The sequence below is a fragment of the Zalophus californianus genome, chromosome 9 (assembly GCF_009762305.2).
Source record: "Zalophus californianus isolate mZalCal1 chromosome 9, mZalCal1.pri.v2, whole genome shotgun sequence".
Taxonomy (NCBI): Eukaryota; Metazoa; Chordata; class Mammalia; order Carnivora; family Otariidae; genus Zalophus; species Zalophus californianus.
In genome coordinates this window covers 96,754,885-96,775,098 of record NC_045603.1, presented here as the reverse complement: position 1 = coordinate 96,775,098, position 20,214 = coordinate 96,754,885, and the positions used below count along the sequence as shown (strand labels likewise).

At 43.1% G+C, this 20,214-nt stretch overlaps 1 protein-coding gene across 11 annotated transcripts in view; it reads left to right on the top strand.

Moving 5' to 3' along the window:
• LOC118355969 (solute carrier family 2, facilitated glucose transporter member 3-like) overlaps positions 1–20,214 on the top strand; it is a 61,514-nt gene that overhangs the window by 39,015 nt on the left and 2,285 nt on the right. For 6 of the 11 annotated variants that reach the window (XM_035721826.1, XM_035721823.1, XM_035721825.1 and 3 more), the window contains 8 exons: positions 8,252–8,344; positions 8,883–9,043; positions 11,266–11,506; positions 14,836–14,998; positions 15,315–15,502; positions 18,583–18,687; positions 19,056–19,157; positions 19,623–19,826. In XM_035721826.1, the coding sequence (XP_035577719.1) occupies positions 8,252–8,344; positions 8,883–9,043; positions 11,266–11,506; positions 14,836–14,998; positions 15,315–15,502; positions 18,583–18,687; positions 19,056–19,157; positions 19,623–19,826 (1,257 nt within the window). Of the gene's footprint in view, positions 1–6,889; positions 6,895–6,939; positions 7,187–8,251; positions 8,345–8,866; positions 9,044–11,265; positions 11,507–14,835; positions 14,999–15,314; positions 15,503–18,582; positions 18,688–19,055; positions 19,158–19,622; positions 19,827–20,214 lie in introns of those variants that run through there. The other 5 variants (XM_035721828.1, XM_035721830.1, XM_035721831.1 and 2 more) reach the window with 4 other exon arrangements.

The following is a 20,214-nucleotide window of genomic DNA, read 5'->3' as shown; positions in this document are numbered from 1 at the left end:
CAAACGGGAAGAGATACTGGTTATTGTATGCATGACTAGGAGTTAGTCCGCTGGGAAGGATATTTACGATGAAAGAGTACAAAAGAATGAGTCTTTAATAACATGGTATTATGGGCTGACTTGTGTTCCCCCAAATTTCTATGGGAGGCTTAATCCCCAGTTCCTCAGAATGTGATTGTATTAGGAGACAGGGCCTTTAAAGAAGTGATGAAGTTAAAATGAGGCCTTTAGGTGGGCCCTAATCCAATCCTACTGGTGTCCTTATTCAAGAGACACCAGGGATGCAGGCACACAGAGAAAAAGACCATCTCTAAGTCAAGGAGAAAATCCTTAGGAGAAACCAAACCTGCCAACACCTTGATCTTGGATGCCCAGACTCCAGCATTGTTAAGAAAATAAATTTCTGTTGTTTAAGCCATCCAGTCTGTGGTGTATTGTTATGGCAGCCTTCAGTGTGTCTTTTTTCACACCACCAAGCAATTCCTCAATTCTCAGCTGGTGATAACCGAATACCCTCTCAATTCAACTCAATTCTATCTACCCTGAGATAGCGTCAGGTGTCTCAGGTTAAGGGCCCAGCCCCACAAGACTGCCTCCCTCTCCCTCCACTTCAGCGGCCAGTGGCAAGCCCAGGTTATCAACCACTGGAGATTAGAGGTTCCAACAACCCCGTCCTGGGGTTTGATTAATTTGCTAGAGCAGCTGACAGAACTCAAAGAAACACTACTCACATTTCTGAGTTTATTATAAAGGATATAATAAAGCATACAGATGTAGAGGTACATAGGGCTGTTTGAGCACAGTGTTTGAACACTGACAATTGCTTTAGTTTGGCTTGGACAAAGGAGAGAGATATACCTAAAATGTGACTAGTGTGACTGAGGAGTTTAATTATAAATTGCATCCCATTTTAATTCATTTAGTTTATTTTAATCCGTTTACTTTAAAAATTGAAGCAGTGTTGGGGCACCTGGCTGGCTCCGTCGGTAGAGCATGCGACTGTTGATCGTGGGGTGTTAAATTCGAGTCCCGTGTTGGGCATAGAGCTTACATAAAGAAGAAGAAAGAAGGACAGAAGGAAGAGAGGGAGAGAGAGAGAGAGGAAGGAAGGGAAAGAGGGAGGGAGGGAGGACGTGGGGGAAGGAGGAAAGGAAAGAAAGAAAAGGAAGGAGGAAAGAGAAGGAAAATGACAGAAGTGATTTAAAAAAAATTGAAGCAGTGTAAAAAAATTAGAAGTACTATAAAGTGTTTTTGTTAAACACAACTTCATTGTTTTAATCAGACTACATTTCACCTTAAATATTGAAAATTTAGTGTCCCAGTTAAGAGGTGCTGTAAGTATAAAATACAGATGGAATTTTTAAGATCTAGTACCAAAAAAAAAAAAAGAGAGAGAGAAATCTCTCATTAATAACTTTTATATTATGTACAGGTTGAAAGGACAATATTTGGTATATATTAGTTTAAATAAATTATAATATTGAAATGAACTCCTTTCTTTTCACTCTGTTAAAATGTGACTACTGGAAAATTTTAAATTTCTGATGTGGCTCACATTGTTTCTGTTGGACGGCACTGAGGTAGACTTTATTCAGTAACCATTGAAGGGGCGCCTGGGTGGCTCAGTCGTTAAGCGAAGCGTCTGCCTTCGGCTCAGGTCATGATCCCAGTGTCCTGGGATCGAGGCCTGCATCGGGCTCCCTGCTCAGTGGGGAGTCTGCTTCTCCCTCTCCCTCTGTCTCTGCTTGTGTTCCCTCTCTCACTGTGTCTCTCTTTGCCAAATAATTAAATAAAATATTTTAAAAAAATAACCATTGAAGATATATGAGTAGGAGAATGATATGATAGTGATTTTGATGTAGTGTAATTCATCTAGCACTGGTACGTGATAGATTGATTTTTGAAGGAAATTGGAGGAGGGAGAGCCCCTTAGAAAGTGATACGGGTCTGAGAGCTTCAGGATCAACTGGAGTGATGAACGGTTGAAACCCAATTTAGACAGGAAAATCAACATTTCTCAAAATTTTTTCTTTCTTTACCCTGGTGTTTTCACATTCAAGATGAATTTTGACTACACCAAACCCAGTAGAGGAAGATTAGTAAATAACATGCAACAAAAGTTGTTCTTTATGAGAAAAATTACAAATGCGAGCAAAGAGTAGAATTAACTCTGGCAGTTTTTAAAGTAGGCATGAGCTTTTTTGTGTGTGCCTTGAAATGCCATTACAATGTTCTATGAAAGAGGCAGTTTTCTCTGTCTTTAACTCTCCGTGTTTAAAGTCCTGTATTCCTTGATTTGGGGATTTTTTGGTTTGTTTGTTTTCCTACTCAATTATCACAGTAGCAAACATCCTCCCACAGAGCAGCAAGAAGCTAGGATTGAGATGTATGGTCTGCAGATACCTGTGTTTGGACCTAAGAGATTTCAGACCATTATTCATTCATGACTTTTTTTCTTAGCAAACCTACATTAAACTATTAGGTGGGAATTTCATAACATTTCTTCCCAATCTATTCCATTTTTGAATGTATCCACCACATTTCTTCTTTTGTTTTCAGTAAAGATGGAAGAACACCTCACCGGACTCAAATGATACAGGACCCCCATGTTGTAGGACCTTTACCTTGCTGGCCTTCCCGTAGCATAATCACCAGATTAATCACCAGAGTTGTAATCCCAGGCTGACTGGAGCCGGGATTCTAGTGAGACCTGCTCTCAAAGTGCCTCGAAGACCCCAATCAACCAACTGATCTCCCTAAAACATCAGTTGTATTGCACAACTGTTACATATTGCCCAGGGTGAGGATTGCTTAACTTGGGCGTCTCTTACTCTGGGGATAAAGCCCAACACTGACTGGTTTCTGGTCAGCACTTTATCAGATCCCTCTTACTCAAGAAGGATTTATCGCACCACATTCAGCATGCTTTTAGATGCTTGAGATTCAAAGTTGAATTCCAGTTGTAACCTTTAAAAGTACATATATTGCTAGAAGTAGACTGCTGTCCCTATTAACTTGCTTAACTTTTTGAAAGGTAATTTTCTCAGGCTGAGTTGGCCAGACAAAATATATTTCAGATCTGTCTCCCTTTCGCCCTCCCTCCTTTTTCACCAGGAAGAAAATATCCGAGGGCGCCTGGGTGGTTCAGTTGGTTGAGCAACTGCCTTCGGCTCAGGTCATGATCCTGGAGTCCCAGGATCGAGTCCCGCATCGGGCTCCCTGCTCGGGGGGAGTCAGCTTCTCCCTCTGACCCTCTTCCCTCTCGTGCTCTCTATCTCTCATTCTCTCTCTCTCAGATAAATAAATAAAATCTTTAAAAAAAAAATTTTTTTTTAAAGAAGAAAATATTCGACAGAATTCACACATCTAAACCTTTACCTTCAGTGTTGTCTTTCTCCATAGCTGTTTTACACAAATTAATTTGGGACACATAAATTCTGCGTCTTCACAATTACATGTATTCTTTCATTAACCATTGGGCAAATAATTCCTGGGGCAGATACTGTGTTCTCGAATTACATTGGAGCCTGCTCGGAGCAAATGAAGGGGGTAATACAGACCAACTTTGTACTTTTACTCATGTAATTTGCTCTTGCAAACCATAAAGACTAATTCTACTAAACCTAGGAAGAGGGAGGAAGAAAAGATAAAGTGATTTAGAGCCAAGAGTGACACTGTGAGACAAGTCATAAATAAAAGCAAAGATAAGAAAGGACCTAGAAAAGACCGGAGGAAAACAGAGCATCATGGTCTTCTTACTCTAAGCAAGGTCCAGCCACGAGTTTCATGTGGCTGCTGAGTACTTACATGTGGTTAGTACCACTGAGAAACTGAATTGTTGGCTTTTATGAATTTAAAATCAGAGCAATTTAAAATATTTTCCCATCAAACACAACTTTGTTTTGATAGATGGCATATTGAACTGTAGAAAACTTAGAGTCTAAAAATGGAGATGTGTTAATAAATGTGAAATATACACTGAATTTCAAAGACTTAGTGGGGGGGAATAAACTACCTTAGTAATAATTGTTATATTGATGTCATACTGAAATGATATTATTTGGGCTTTAGTGGGTCAAATAAAATAATTATTTAAACTAACCTCTCTTGTTTCTTTTAAAATTTTTAATGTGGCTACTAGCACATTTTATATTACATAAATAGCTTGGATTATATTTCTGTTGGACCTCACAGCCATACAGGATATTCTTTGTCCTTTGGCCTCTAAATTCAGTTGCTGTGGTAACTAAGGGGCCTCTAGGCTCAGTGTGTCCTGGAAGGACAGGAATGAGGTGGGGGAGGGGAGGTGTGACCTCAGGGAAGGTTTTCTTGGATGTCACGTTTCACTCATACTTAGTTCTCTCAACTAACAGATTTAGAAAATATCCTCATTTATTTTTTTAAGTGAGAGAGACAGCATAATCTGGTTCGTTTCAGGTCCAGTAGCATCAGTTTGAATTTTAGGCCCGCAACCAAAACCCAAAAGAAAGATGCACTTCTTCCACCAGTTTATCGACTAGGAAAATTCGGTCCCATTTCTGTGCTGGGTCGCTGCTCATCCTCTTGCCACATAGTGAAGTTGTTGCTAGGCTACAAATTAATGGCGTTAGGAAATTGACCATTGAAATTCCCTCCCCCTGCCTCCACTCCCCCAACCCTCCCCACCTCCCGCGCCCCCCCAGCAAAGCCTTGATACTATCTCTCACTTTCAAATCTTTAATCAGAACTAAATTGTTTTCTTCATTTACTCTCACCCTGGGGCCTTCTCCCTCTCTCTCCTTTCATTATCCTTCATCTTCCTCAGTTCACATTTTTCTTACCTGTTTTTCCTACTCATCTTGCTCAATCTTCTTGTAAGGCTGAGTAATCAAATACTTATCTCACACTTCTTTCAAGAAATTCACAGTCCGTAATTAATAGGCTATTGATCATTCTCTCCAGTTGTGTTAAGAATCAGCTGGGCTTGTCCCTTTTTGATTTTGTAAGTAGAAGTGTTACAGGATTTTTGTCCCCAGTGCCTGAGGTCCTTGGTCATGCAGCTTCGAAGATGAAGACTGGTGGGCAGCAAAGAAACGTTTATTGAGTAAGAGTATAGACCTCCCGGGGAGGGAGGGGGATGGGCCCTAAATGGGTTGCCCCCAGAGTGTCTAAGTTTAGGGGTTTTTGTAAGCTCTTTTGCGGAATTATCTTAGGCAATTAGGGTGTGCTGAGTCGTGCCAGGTAGGGCTATGGTCAGGAAATCTGTCTACCTATTAGGTTAAGGTCTCTATGCTGATAGTCTTTTTTGATGTCTGGGGGCTTATGTCTTAACTGTCCCTTGCCCGTGATAGGGACAAGTGCTTTGTGGTTAATTGTCTTATTTTAGAACATTTTGCAGAAGTCATTTCTGCAAAGGCTGCAAAGCAAAATAGTGTTAGTCCTGTCTAAGCTGCAGAATGGGATGTCAGTGCAATTTTATTTTAGCTGCCCTGACCCCGTATTTTCTTGTTGGGGACCCTGACCACCTAACTGTCCAACTAACTCCTAACAGAATGAGAAGGGAAATGCTATACATTCCCTAAAAGCCAGGATATTTTTTGTCCTACCTACTGATGAATCCCCAACTTCATGGAGAGTAACTGACATGTAGTGTGCACGCAGCAAACACCTGTTTAACTGAATTTGGTCATGGTGCCATCTCTAGATGCTATAAACCTGAGACTAGAGGCAAAATATTGCAGAATGGGTAGGGTCAGAAGAGGTGGTAGGGTGAATGCCATATTAAGGAGTTTGGATTGTATCCCATAAGCAGTTGATTCTCTCCTTCCTGCAGCCCAGGAGAGTTGGTCTGGCTCCCAGATACTGAGGTTTTCTTTCTCCCAGGAGAGATTGTGCTCATCAGAGGACAAGGAGAGCCAAAAACTGGCCCAATTCTTCCCTTGCTAGCTTTTCTTCTCCAAACTGCCCTTCCTTTCCCTTCAAGATTGTAGACCCAGCCTATAATCAAAAAGCAGCTGATAAATTCATAGCATTGTGAATCTTTCTACTTACACTCCTTCAAACAATCTTAACTCTCAGAGAGTAGCACCCAGTCAACTTTATCTTATATAAACAGCATTTAGTCTCATCTCTTTATAGATTGCCTTAATTCCCAGCTGATGTGAGAACAAAACTTGAAGTGAATTTGCCCTCCCTCCAGGCTTTTCTGGTAGCATTGTATCTGTGAAACTAAGAGGCTATCGCGGCTATCACAAGAGAGAAGGAGGAGGAGCTTAAAAAAAACCCAAAAACCCAGAGTGGACAGGGTATAGGCTGTGGTTTTATAAAGGGGCGGGGGTCGGGGAGGGAGTTGTTGCCTAGGGCGGGGGCCGAGTTGAGGTCACAAAATTCGGAGAGGTCAAGGGATCCTTTAAGCGGGTGGCTGGGGGGGCGGAGGCTTGTCTCCCTTGCAGGCTCCACCCTTTACAGAGATTATAAATACTTGGCTGGAGCGCACTAAAGGTGACTGAGGGTGAGATGTGCATCGGTGCTGGGCCCTGGGAATAAAACTTGCTGCCGAGAAGGACATTTGGGGGGCTTTGTTGACTGGAAGAGGTGTCTCTGGGATTCCCACTCCTAGATCTTTGTTGAAGATGAAAAGAATTGAATTAGGGCCATGGGGACACAGAATGCAAGGTTGATACAATTCCAGTTACTTTTGCTTGTTTGGGGTACACTCAGAAAGGCCGACCTTAATGGAGATTGCTGCGCTCTGTTTTATTCTAAGTCATCTAGCCACCTTCAGGCCTTCTCATTTCTTCTCCAGCCTGTGATGCCGTGGTTCCTCCAGTTTTCTTTGGATGTCACAGCCTATAAAGGACTTCTCCCAGTCCCACTCACCTTCCTGTCACAGGGAGAGTCACCTGGAGAAGTTTGGTGTGTTTCTCAGGGTTGTTGGTGGTTTCGTTTTGTTTTGTTTTTTAGCATAATCACATGCTACTGAGGATCTGGGGGTGAGATGGTTGAGTGTTCCAGGCTGCTTGGCTGTGTTGATTACAAGTGTGGGTCTCGTGAGCCTGCAGGAAGATTCCTCTGGAAGCATTAAACCTTGAAAGGACCTGGGATTTGTTTGAGGGAATGGGCCAGTGTCCAGCCATCTATTCTATAACGTATACAAGTCTGTGGAGCCTAAGAGAGAATCCCAGTTGTACCAATTGTGGTTGTGATTGTGAGTGCACGATACATTAATGTGTTACTGTGTGTTACGTATGCAGTGTATTTGCTGGGAGAAAGTCATTTGTCACCAAGGTCAACTTACTTGAAAATGAAGGAAGGTAAGAGAAGGGATGAAAAAACAGGGAGGAGAAAAAGGCCCTCAAGAATAGTAAAGGATGAGGCGAGGCAGAAGGAAGAGGTCATTACTGATGAGAAAGGGATTAAACAGAAAGAGCTGTGTGCAGGCGGGGGCCACTCGGGTACTTAAGGCCAAGTTGTCTGGGGTGGGAGGTCAACATGGAGAACTGAAACTTCTGGCTGGCCAGTCCGTCTAACCTAAAAGGGGGAGGGAGTTTAAGGTAAGGAGGGATGTCCTCAGCCGTAAAAATTGAGCTTACCTTGAGCTGGAAATCTAAGATAAACACACACTTGAATTATTCCCAGCAGGGTGAGAGATGACTCCCTTCTCCCCACCACATCTCCGGTCTGTTAGGTTGGGTGTGAGCTTGTGCTCTCCCCCTGCTGGGTGGGCGTAGTGGTACAAAACGAAGTAAACAGGAAGAATTTCAAATGGGACCAGGATACCCTGGGTAGATTTTGTAGATTACATTATCCAGAGCGCTACAACAGCCCAGTGGTGCAGAGACCACCACCACCACTCTGGGCTTCAGTGGGATCTGGGGTACAGGAGGAGACAGCACTGGATCTAGCTGTTTCCAAAAGAATCCATTTTTAGGAATCCCAAGGCTCTTTCCCTGCAGTTTTAAGCTTGCTTTTATATGGGGCAACTTTTTTTTAATAGTTTGAAACGAGTTAACCCAGTTCCTCTTAACTTTCTTCCCAAATTTTCTTGCCGCTTTCCCAAGTTTACGTGGTTGTCTGTATATCTCCGGAGAAGTTCTTCAGTATAACCTGTCTTTTGTGTTCCCCCATTCGTTACCTAAATTTCGTTAAGTTTTTGTTCTTTTCATACCACTCATAGGCCGAGTGCTCCTAATATCTCTCCTTAATTAATAAGAGACAATCATCAGCCGAGAGCTTTAAGGACTGTTTCTTCCCTTCTCCCCCCCAACCCCAGGTCACAGCGCCTCTGATCTTTGCCATCTCCATTGCTACAATAGGCTCTTTCCAGTTTGGCTACAACACCGGAGTCATCAATGCTCCTGAGATGGTGAGTGCCAGGTGACCAGAGTTAGAATTTGGAATAGGTAAATTATTCCTTTAAGTAGGGTTTCAAGAACGAAGAATTTCAGACAAACTTGGTATCTCGCTTGGTGAAGGCTGAAGAGGCAGAATAACATTGGTGGGGAAGTCTAAGTGAATCATTAAAAGCAAAAAGCTCACTTGCTCCCCATACCCTTGACTGGACTGTATCCATGCTTCCCCTCACGCTATCGTGATACACTTCCTTTATTATGCCTCAGGGGTTAGTTACAAGGAGGGTGGGAGGGTCTTAGGGGAGGACTGGGGTAGTCACTGAACATCAGTGCTAACCACCTACTGGGATTTTCAGGACAAATCAAAATTGTTCTTTTCAGAGCTACCATGAACCTCCAAAGGTTCTCTATCTCTTCCATCCCCACCCGTTCATTTACTTGATTCTCTACCAGTCATTGTAATGCTGTTTTCTTAGGGAGGGGAAGATCCCCGATATTTGCCCCTTCTCATTCAGCTGTAACAGTCTGCCCACCAGTCATTTTAATTGGCAGATCATAAAGGACTTTCTCAATTACACCCTGGAGGAGACGTTGAGCGACCGTCCCACTGAGGTGTTACTCACTTCCCTCTGGTCCTTGTCTGTGGCCATCTTCTCCGTTGGTGGTATGATTGGCTCCTTCTCCGTTGGACTCTTTGTCAACCGCTTTGGCAGGTATCGACCAGAAACTGGGCAAGGAGGGGGGCTATGCTGGTTGCATTGAGAACAGGTATTGAGAATTAGGATGGAGAGGTGATGATGCATTTGAATGAGAGCGTCCCAAATTCCCATGGAGGCAAATTTGGGCCAACTGGTACTGAAAAGGGCTGCTTGGAGCTCGGCTGCCCATCAAGAGATTACCTTTGAGTGCAGCTGAAGCTAATTCAGTACTCTCTGCAATAAAGTGCACTATGGAATTTCCCAGAAGCCTACTTGATTTACAAGGTCAGAAGTTGTTTGCCTTTCTTGAAAAATTTGGGATTTCATGCTTGTGTTTACAAGCCAGGATTGGGAGGAAACATTTTATAATCCTTGGCCTGTGGCAAATGTGGATAATGGCCAAATACCTGACATTTTTCGCCCCCAAAAGAAAATTGAATCTTCTCATTCTTGCTGACTTAATAAAATGTCTTAGCAGAATACTTTCAGTAATGGCTGGTGAAGAAACCATTTCATTTGCTAATTTAGACGTTCTGGAAACACAAATAGAATTCACCGTCTAAAAAAATTTAAAAGCAACCCATTTTATTTGATAATGTTTGGTGTTTGTTCTGTTTGCATTTTTTTTTTAAAGATTTTATTTATTTATTTGAGAGAGAGAGAGAATGAGAGACAGAGAGCATGAGAGTGAAGAGGGCCAGAGGGAGAAGCAGACTCCCTGCTGAGCAGGGAGCCCGATGCGGGACTCGATCCCGGGACTCCAGGATCATGACCTGAGCCTAAGGCAGTCGCTTAACCAACTGAGGCACCCACGCGCCCAATTGTGTTTGCATTTTTGAGGCACCTTGTGTCTACTAAAGTCATTGACATTTTAAGGTGGCCCTCCCATAATTCAGTGACTTTCTTCCTATCTTTATTTTATTAGCAAAAGAACCTGATAGAGGAAGTAGGGAAACCAGGAAAGGAATGCAGAGAAAGGTAAAAGTGAGCATGAGGGATGAAATTTTTCTCTTAACAGCAGGTTCTCTCCTTTGGCTGCACGTTTAGGATCTCCCAGGGAGCTTTTAAAAGTACCAGCGTTTCTCAAATAATACACTCTATGTTAAAAAAGAAGAAAATAAAAGGAGGAAAAGAATGAAGGGGGGAAATCGGAGGGGGAGATGAACCATGAGAGACGATGGACTCTGAAAAACATACTGAGGGTTCTAGAGGGGAAGGGGGGGTGGGAGGATGGGTTAGCCCGGTGCTGGGTATTAAGGAGGGCACGTTCTGCATGGAGCTCTGGGTGTTATACGCAAATAATGAATCATGGAACACTACATCAAAAACTAATGATGTAATATATGGTGATTAACATAACCCAATTAAAAAAAGTACCAGCGTTTCAGGACTCCCCGGGTAATTCCAGCAGGCCACCCAAGGGCAGAATCCCAGAAGTATCTTCCAAACATCTGCAGTGATTTTTCACTGTTAATCTCTTCCGTCTTCCTCTAGTTGTTTCCGTGGCTTTGCCTCCCACGTTTAACACATAGATTCAGTAATTTATTATTTTCTACTGGCTATCAATACTTACTGTAAGTGGCTGTCACCACAGGGTAGCCGAGAGCCGGAGAGCTGAAGCTGTCTACCTTTCTGCGCATAGAAAGCTTTTGTCTGAAATCTGTTCTCATTAGTATGTTGGTGCCATCTAAGCAACTATATTGCAACAAAATGCAGTAAGAAGCATCAAAATTTCAGCACGGGTCCGGAAATTTCTCTTGAGTGTGTTCGTGGACCAGCTGTATGAGAATTGCCCAGGGCAGTGGTTCTCGGACCTTAGCTAGAATCAGATCACCAGGACGGCTTTTGGGAACAGATTGCTCCGTCCCAGAGTCAAACCTAATGATTTACTAAATTGGGGTGGGGTGGGACAGTTTTAATTTCTTGCCCATTTCTAGCTGATGCTCTTAGTTTGTGGACAACTTTGAGAACTACTGGCCTTTGTGCTTGCTACCACCCTGGCTACCGCTGGGAATTAAAAGAATCTTCAACAAGTTCTCTAGGTGAGTTTTATGCCTACAGAGGTGTAAGAACCATTGATCTTAGCCCAACTGGAAATGTTCTGATAACAGAAAGAGGAGAACTTCAAACCGGAAGAGCAGATAACATGAGCCTGGAGAAGGGTAGAGAGATCAGGAAAGAGAGAAGTTTCGGCCTGGCCTATGTTGCTAACTTCTCTTGTTTTTTAACCTTTTCAGGCGCAATTCAATGCTCATTGTCAACCTCTTGGCTGTCGCTGGTGGCTGCCTTATGGGGTTCTGCAAAATAGCCCGGTCGGTTGAAATGCTGATCCTGGGCCGCTTGGTTATTGGCCTCTTCTGCGGCCTCTGCACAGGTTTTGTGCCCATGTACATCGGCGAGGTCTCTCCCACTGGCCTCCGGGGGGCCTTTGGCACTCTCAACCAGCTGGGCATCGTCATCGGGATCCTGGTGGCTCAGGTACTCTAGACCTCATACTGAATGCGTGTCAGTTTCTGGGCAGGAACATCTGACCTATATTCAAGTATATGTCAGTTTCAGGTATTATTACTATAGCTCACAGGTGGCTAAAGAAGCAGGCAGGGTAGAGAAAGGAGAAGAAACAGAATTTATCTTTTCCTGTGGTAAAAGAAGGGATGATTTTCTGAAAATTTTTTCTGCTTTATTTTTTTTTTTTTTTTTGATATGTTTATCTCTTTTTTTTTTTTTTTAAATTTTTATTGTTATGTTAATCACCATATATTACATCATTAGTTTTTGGTGCAGTGTTCCATGATTCATTGTTTGTTCATAACACCCAGTGCTCCATGCAGAACGTGCCCTCCTCAATACCCATCACCAGGCTAACCCATCCCCCTACCCCCCTCCCCTCTAGAACCCTCAGTTTCTTTTTCAGAGTCCATCATCTCTCATGGTTCGTCTCCCCCTCTGACATACTCCCCTTTTCTTCCTCTTCTGTTATCTTCTTCTTTTTCTTTTTTCTTAAAATATGTTGCGTTATTTGTTTCAGAAGTACAGATCTGTGATTCAACAGTCTTGCACAATTCACAGCGCTCACCGTAGCACATACCCTCCCCAATATCTATCACCCAGCCACCCCATCCCTCCCACCCCCGACCACTCCAGTAACACTCAGTTTGTTTCCTGAGATTAAGAATTCCTCATATCAGTGAGGTCATGTGATACATGTCTTTCTCTGATTGACTTATTTCACTCAGCATAACACCCTCCAGTTCCATCCACGTCGTTGCAAATGGCAAGATCTCATTCCTTTTGATGGCTGCATAATATTCCATTGTGTATATATACCACATCTTCTTTATCCATTCATCTGTCGATGGGCATCTTGGCTCTTTCCACAGTTTGGCTATGGTGGACATTGCTGCTATAAACATTGGGGTACACGTACCCCTTCGGGTCCCTACATTTGTATCTTTGGGGTAAATACCCAGTAGTGCTATTGCTGGATCGAACGGTAGCTCTAATTTCAACTGTTTGAGGAACCTCCATACTGTTTTCCAGAGTGGTTGCACCAGCTTGCATTCCCACCAACAGTGTAGGAGGGTTCCCCTTTCTCCACATCCCCGCCAACATCTGTCGTTCCCTGACTTGTTAATTTTAGCCATTCTGACGGGTGTGAGGTGGTATCTCATGGAGGTTTTGATTTGGATTTCCCTGATGCCAAGCGATGTTGAGCACTTTTTCATGTGCCTGTTGGCCATTTGGATGTCTTCTTTGGAGAAATGTCTGTTCATGTCTTCTGCCCATTTCTTGATTGGATTATTTGTTCTTTGGGTGTTGAGTTTGATAAGTTCTTTATAGATTTTGGATACTAGCCCTTTATCTGATATGTCATTTGCAAATATTTTCTCCCATTCTGTCGGTTGTCTTTTGGTTTTGTGGACTGTTTCTTTTGCTGTGCAGAAGCTTTTTATCTTGATGAAATCCCAATAGTTCATTTTTGCCCTGGCTTCCCGTGCCTTTGGCGATGTTTCTAGGAAGAAGTTGCTGCGGCTAAGGTCGAAAAGGTTGCTACCTGTGTTCTCCTTTAGGATTTGGATGGACTCCTGTCTCACGTTTAGGTCTTTCAACCATTTTGAGTCTATTTTTGTGTGTGGTGTAAGGAAATGGTCCAGTTTCATTCTTCTGCATGTGGCTGTCCAATTTTCCCAACACCATTTGTTGAAGAGACTGTCTTTTTGCCATTGGACATTCTTTCCTGCTTTGTCAAAAATAAGTTGACCATAGAGTTGAGGGTCCATTTCTGGGCTCTCAATTCTGTTCCATTGATCTATGTGTCTGTTTTTGTGCCAGTACCATACTGTCTTGATGATGACAGCTTTGTAATAGAGCTGGAAGTCCGGAATTGTGATGCCGCCAGCTTTGCTTTTCTTTTTCAGTATTCCTCTGGCTATTCTGGGTCTCTTCTGGTTCCATACAAATTTTAGGATTATTTGTTCCATTTCTTTGAAAAAAGTGGATGGTATTTTGATGGGGATTGCATTGAATGTGTAGATTGCTCTAGGTAGCATTGACATCTTCACAATGTTGATTCTCCCAATCCATGAGCATGGAACGTTTTTCCATTTCTTTGTGTCTTCTTCAATTTCTTTCCTGAGTATTTTATAGTTTTCTGAGTACAGATCCTTTGCCTCTTTGGTTAGATTTATTCCTAGGTATCTAATGGTTTTGGGTGCAATTGTAAATGGGATAGACTCCTTGATTTGTCTCTCTTCTGTCTTGTTGTTGGTGTATAGGAATGCCACTGATTTCTGTGCATTGATTTTATATCCTGCTACTTTACTGAATTCCTGGATGAGTTCTAGCAGTTTTGGGGTGGAGTCTTTTGGGTTTTCCACATACAGTATCATATCATCTGCAAAGAGTGAGAGTTTGACTTCCTCTTTGCCGATTTGGATGCCTTTGATTTCTTTTTGTTGTCTGATTGCTGTGGCTAGGACTTCTAATACTATGTTGAATAGCAGTGGTGAGAGTGGACATCCCTGCCGCGTTCCTGACCTTAGGGGAAAAGCTCTCAGCCTTTCCCCATTGAGAATGATATTCGCTGTAGGTTTTTCGTAGATGGCTTTTATGATATTGAGGTATGTACCCTCTATCCCTATACTCTGAAGAGTTTTGATCAAGAAAGGATGTTGTACTTTGTCAAATGCTTTTTCTGCATCTATTGAGAGGATCATATGATTCTTGTTCTTTCTTTTGTTAATGTATTGTATCACGTTGATTGATTTGCGGATGTTGAACCAGCCTTGCAGCCCAGGGATAAATCCCACTTGGTCGTGGTGAATAATCCTTTTAATGTACTGTTGGATCCTATTGGCTAGTATTTTGGTGAGAATTTTTGCATCCATGTTCATCAAGGATATGGGTCTGTAATTCTCTTTTTTGATGGGGTCTTTGTCTGGTTTTGGGATCAAGGTAATGCTGGCCTCATAAAATGAGTTTGGAAGTTTCCCTTCCATTTCTATTTTTTGGAACAGTTTCAGGAGAATAGGTATTAATTCTTCTTGAAAGGTCTGATAGAATTCCCCTGGGAAGCCATTTGAGAGAGACAGAGCGCACGCGTAAGGGGAGGAGGGCTAGGGGCGGAGGGAGAAGCAGACGCCCTGCTGAGCAGAGAGCCCAGTGCAGACTGTATCCCAGGACCCTGGGATCCTGACCTGAGCCAACGGCAGATGCATAACCGACTGAGCCCCCCAGTTTTTTTAAAGTGACTTGTGGCTTATATAAAGTATGAGCTTTATAAAGTATCGTCTTTATCTGGTTTCTAGATCTTTGGTCTGAAAGTCATCATGGGGACTGAAGAGCTTTGGCCCCTGCTTTTGGGCTTCACCATCATTCCAGCTGTCCTGCAAAGCGCAGCCCTTCCGTTTTGCCCCGAGAGTCCTAGATTTTTGCTCATCAACAGAAAGGAAGAGGAGAGTGCTAGGGACAGTGAGTATCCTTCACACCTTCGCTGTGGGAATTTGGGGGTTGTGGTTTGTTTCAGGATGAGGGCATTGGATCTGGTTTTGTCCGCTCCTTTCCTGGCCCCTCTGGATCCAAGCTGGAGACTTTCCTGATTGCTCTGGAGTGAGAAACTTTCTACCCCTAAAGAGTGGAGTGAGAAGCAGGTTAAGGCACAGATGCTAATGGATGAGCCATATCCGGGGCTCATCTAAGTGTGGCTTCTTCCCAGCTGTGTTATAGGGAAAATGAAGTTGGGACAGCACCTTATCTTTCTCCTTTCTTTGTCTGTCTGTTTGACCAGTCCTCCAGCGATTGTGGGGCACCCAGGACGTGACTCAGGACATCCAGGAGATGAAAGATGAGAGCACCAGGATGGCACAAGAGAAGCAAGCCACGGTGCTGGAGCTCTTCAGGTCACGCAGCTACCAGCAGCCCATTATGATTTCCATCATGCTCCAGCTGTCCCAGCAGCTGTCTGGAATCAATGCTGTGAGTAGCTACTCTGTGTCCCAGGGGGTCCCGCACACAGTTCACGCACCTGCCCGAGGGGCCTGCTCACCTCCTTACACCTGCAGAGTCCCCACGATGCTCGCCCCGCAGCAGCCACTCCAGAAATACTGATTATCCAGGTTTTGACATGGTTTCGTATTTTAAGTTTATTTACATAATCTCTACTCGCAACCTGGGGCTCGGACTCACAACCCCGAGATCAAGAGTCGCATGCTCTTCCTACTGAGCCGGACGGGTACCCCTGTTTTTATTTCTTTAAAATTCTATCTTCAGTACATGTTTTCCATGTGGGAAAATAAGAAAATAAATGATAAAACGAAAAATTCATCACCTTTTGTCTTGGACCTTATGGTTAACATTGTCCTCTTTCAAACTTTTTTCAGTATGTAGGACGCGACATATTTATCTGCTTTTCATTATTCCTCCTTCTGACCACTCATTTTTTATTTCCAGTTGTCTTTTACAAATCTGATCAGTCTTTTCTGATGTCATCAGTGATAAGGCAGGCCATACAACTAAAGTAGATCCAAGAGTTTACATGCTGTGGCTTTTTTCCAGGACTTCACAGTCTAAAAAATATCATTGTAAAGCCCTGGGGAATAAGTAGGCAATGAATTCAAGAGGTCTGGGGATACACTGGGAACTTCAGATAGAGCGGGCCTTCCTAGTCTGTCTGTGTTGTTACAACCAGAATAGTGACTCTGATAGTTGGAAGTGGGGAGCAAAATGGAAGGTGACATATGGCAGGTAGCTTGAATTCTATGCAGATATTACCTTCCAGCTTTTGGATCCTAGTGGTGGTAAGAGAGAATATTCCTATACCTTCTGTCCATTTGCAGATAAAATTTTTGGATATGAAGCATACTCTTGATCCGATTCATGCCCAGAGGGTTTCTCATCAGTCTTTTTTTTTTAATTTTTATTGTTATGTTAATCACCATATATCACATCATTAGTTTTGGATGTAATGTTCCATGTTTCATTGTTTGTGCATAACACCCAGTGCTCCACGCAGAACGTGCCCTCTTTAATACCCATCACCAGGCTAACCCATCCTCCCATCCCCCTCCCCTCTAGAACCCTCAGTTTGTTTCTCAGAGTCCATAGTCTCTCAAGGGTCATCTCCCCCTCCGATTTCCCCCCCTTCATTCTTCCCCTCCTGCTATCTTCTTTTTTTTTGTCTTAACATATATTGCATCGTTTGTTTCAGAGGTACAGATCTGTGATTCAACAATCTTGCACAATTCACAGCACTCGCCATAGCACAAAGCCTCCCCAATGTCTATCACCCAGCCACCCCATTCCTCCCACCCCCTCACCATTCAAGCAACCCTCAGTTTGTTTCCTGAGGTTAAGAATTCCTCATATCAGTGAGGTCATATGATACATGTCTTTCTCTGATTGACTTATTTCACTCAGCATAATCCCCTCCAGTTCCATCCACGTCGTTGCAAATGGCAAGATCTCATTCCTTTTGATGGCTGCATAATATTATTCCATCATCAGTCTTGATCAATATGATTAGGTCATTCTGTAGCATAGCATTTGCCAAACACACTTGATGCTCAAAATAGTAAGTTGGTCCTTGGCCATTTCTCCCTAACACACAAGAAGGTTATTTGTATTTGAAAAAGCAGTGCTTTTCATAAAGGGTTAGAGGCTGTGATATCAGAAATTGGGAGGAAAAATAGTTTTAAAAAAACCTCTGAGATGATTTTGGTGGATCCCAGTTTCCAATTTTGTCATTTTAAGAATCACTGTGGGGTGCCTAGCTGGCTTAGTCAAGAGAGCATGCGACTCTTGATCTTGGGGTTGTGAGTTCGATCCCCACATTGGGTATAGGGATTACTTAAAAATAAAAAATCTCATGTATTCATTTGAGACAGAACACGAGCGGGGGTGGGGGCAGAAGGAGAGGGAGAAGCAGACTCCTCATTGAGCAGGGAGCCCAATGTGGGGCTCTATACCAGGACCCCGGGATCATGACCTGAGCCGAAGGTAGACGCTTAACCAAATGAGCAGCCCAGGCACCCCAAAAATAATTTTAAACCAGAAAAAGCACAGCCTTATTAGTCTTATTTTAGAAAACAGAAGTATCCATCGTTTCTATCCGAGGTTGTAGGTATCTGAAGAGTTGTTTCTTGAGAACGTAACCCAGAGTCGACGCATATATTGATCAAAAAGTCTGATGCATACGGCTGTAGAGGCAAACACTCTGGATGAAATAATAAACTCTTGACCCAAACCTGAGGAACTGAACCTAGAGGATCTAGATCCTGTTCCCTTATTACCTTGAGGTCTGAGTTCAATATTTTGACATCCCTTTGACTGTGGTAGCTGTAGCAACCCTACATGTCAGCATGCTGACGAGCAAATAATAAAAAATAGTATAAACAGTAGCTTACTTAATAGTACATATTACATTAAGATGATAGCTGCTGTCATTTCCTAGAACACTTGGAGAGGACCTGGGGCTAGGGATTCCAGCCCAAGTTCTGTTTCTAATAACATGAGCAGGCTGAGGTTCCTCCTCAGTTGGCTTCGCTGTCGAAGTAGGATATCGGTGTGTGCCTATCACTGTTTTAAGGTTAGAGGAATTGTCCATTGAAGAAGCTTAATTGAGGAACTTGCTGCTGGCTGGCTTTGTTGGAAGATCACGTGACTCTTGATCTTGGGGTGTCTTGAGTTCCAGCCCCATGTTGGGTGTAGAGATTACTTTCAAAAAAACAAAAAACCAAAAAACCACCACCGAACTTTACAACAAACCGAAAAAAATCTTTATATCTAAGTTAATAGAATAGATGTAAGGAGGAGACTTCAATGAACAGGAGGAATAAACATTGAAGAAGAAGCGGAAACAGTAGGTAGAACTGAGAACTAAGAAGAGAATAGAGATAAGATAGAGAAGATTTCTTTGCAGAAAAGACACTGATTGAATGAAAAACCCAGAAAGGACTCCTTAAGCTCCTGGGACTTTGAGTGTATTTTTCCAAGGGTTCTCTTTAACTGCGGTGCCCAGCTGCTGTTTCAGAGTTGCATCATCTTTTGTTTCCTATTAGGTGTTCTATTATTCAACTGGAATCTTCAGAGATGCAGGTATTGAGGAGCCAATCTATGCCACCATCGGCACGGGTGTAGTGAATACCATCTTCACTGTTGTCTCTGTAAGTTGGATGCTGTGATAGTTTGGGGGCAGGGGGAGGGGCGTTCTTCCTACACATGTTCAAAGATGGGGTTTGTGTCCTTCCATCTCCCTCCCTACCATCATTTAGCAGTTGTGGTTGTTTCGTTCTTCTTTGGGAAAGAAGAGCGATTGAATGATGGGTATGAGTAGTCTTCACTCTCAAGCAAATATGAAGTGGGTGGGAAAGAGAGAGGTATAAAAGGGATTTGTAGGATGCTTGAAACTCAACTAAAAGGGGACGTATGACTCTACCAAGTATCCTGCCATTGGTACGGCACATTCCGGTAGTTCATACAGTTTTCAGGAAAGGGAAAGCAGAAATTTTATGTTATGTTATTCTTCTTTTAGCTGTTTCTTGTGGAAAGGGCAGGGAGGAGGACTCTCCATATGACTGGCCTTGGAGGGATGGCTGTTTGTTCCATCTTTATGACCATCTCATTGTTACTAAAGGTGCGTGCTCTTTGAGTGAAGGAAACGGAGGGGAAGGAGGGAGAATAGGTCACAGGTGACGCTGACGTGGGTGGGAGAGGTGAGTGGGAGACCCGTAAAGTCCCATGCCCAGAGATTTAAGAAAAATGAATCCTCAGAGATCGGTAACTAAACTGCTGTAATTCTTAACATATATATCACATCGAGTTTATAAAATACCTCATGTAATTTAATTCTTCAAGTATTCTTGAGGGAATTATTCCCATTTTACAGGTGATGAAATGATCTTGGTGCAAAATGACAGATGGTGTGAGCACAAGGCTACGATTCAAAAACCCAGGCCTTTTGACTCTTAAGTCAAAGAACTCCATTGTACCCCAGACAGAGGGAGCTTCCGTTATCAGTCAGTCCTCCTCACTGGGAGGCTAGATCTATCCAGGTCAAGCTGTCTTGACTACTAGCTTTCCTTTGTTCCTCCTCATTTAGGATGAGTATAATTGGATGAGCTTTTTTTGCATCGGGGCTACCCTGGTCTTTGTGGCCTTCTTTGAAATTGGCCCAGGCCCCATTCCCTGGTTTATCGTGGCCGAACTCTTCAGCCAAGGACCCCGCCCGGCCGCGATGGCAGTGGCTGGTTGTTCCAACTGGACCTCCAACTTCCTGGTCGGGCTCCTGTTCCCTTCAGCTGCAGTAAGTAAATTCAAACAAAACTCACCGAGTCCATCTCAAAAGCAGCTCACTTAAGCCGACAGGTTTAAAATTTGGTAACTGACACCACAGAGAGTTAGATATCAAGTGGAGATTGTTTTTGTGGGGTTTTTTTTTTTTAAACATTTTACTTATTTTAGAGAGAGAGAGATTGAATGTGACAGGGGGAGGAGCAGAGGGAGAGGGAGAGAGAGAATCTCAAGCAGACACTGCACTAAGCACGAAACCTGACCCACGGCTTGATCTCCTCAGACGAAACCAAGAGTCGGACGCTCAACCAACAGCCACCCAGGCGCCCCAGATATCAAGTGTTTTTTTTTTTTTTTAAGATTTTATTTATTTATTTGGCAGAAAGACAGAGACCGAGAGA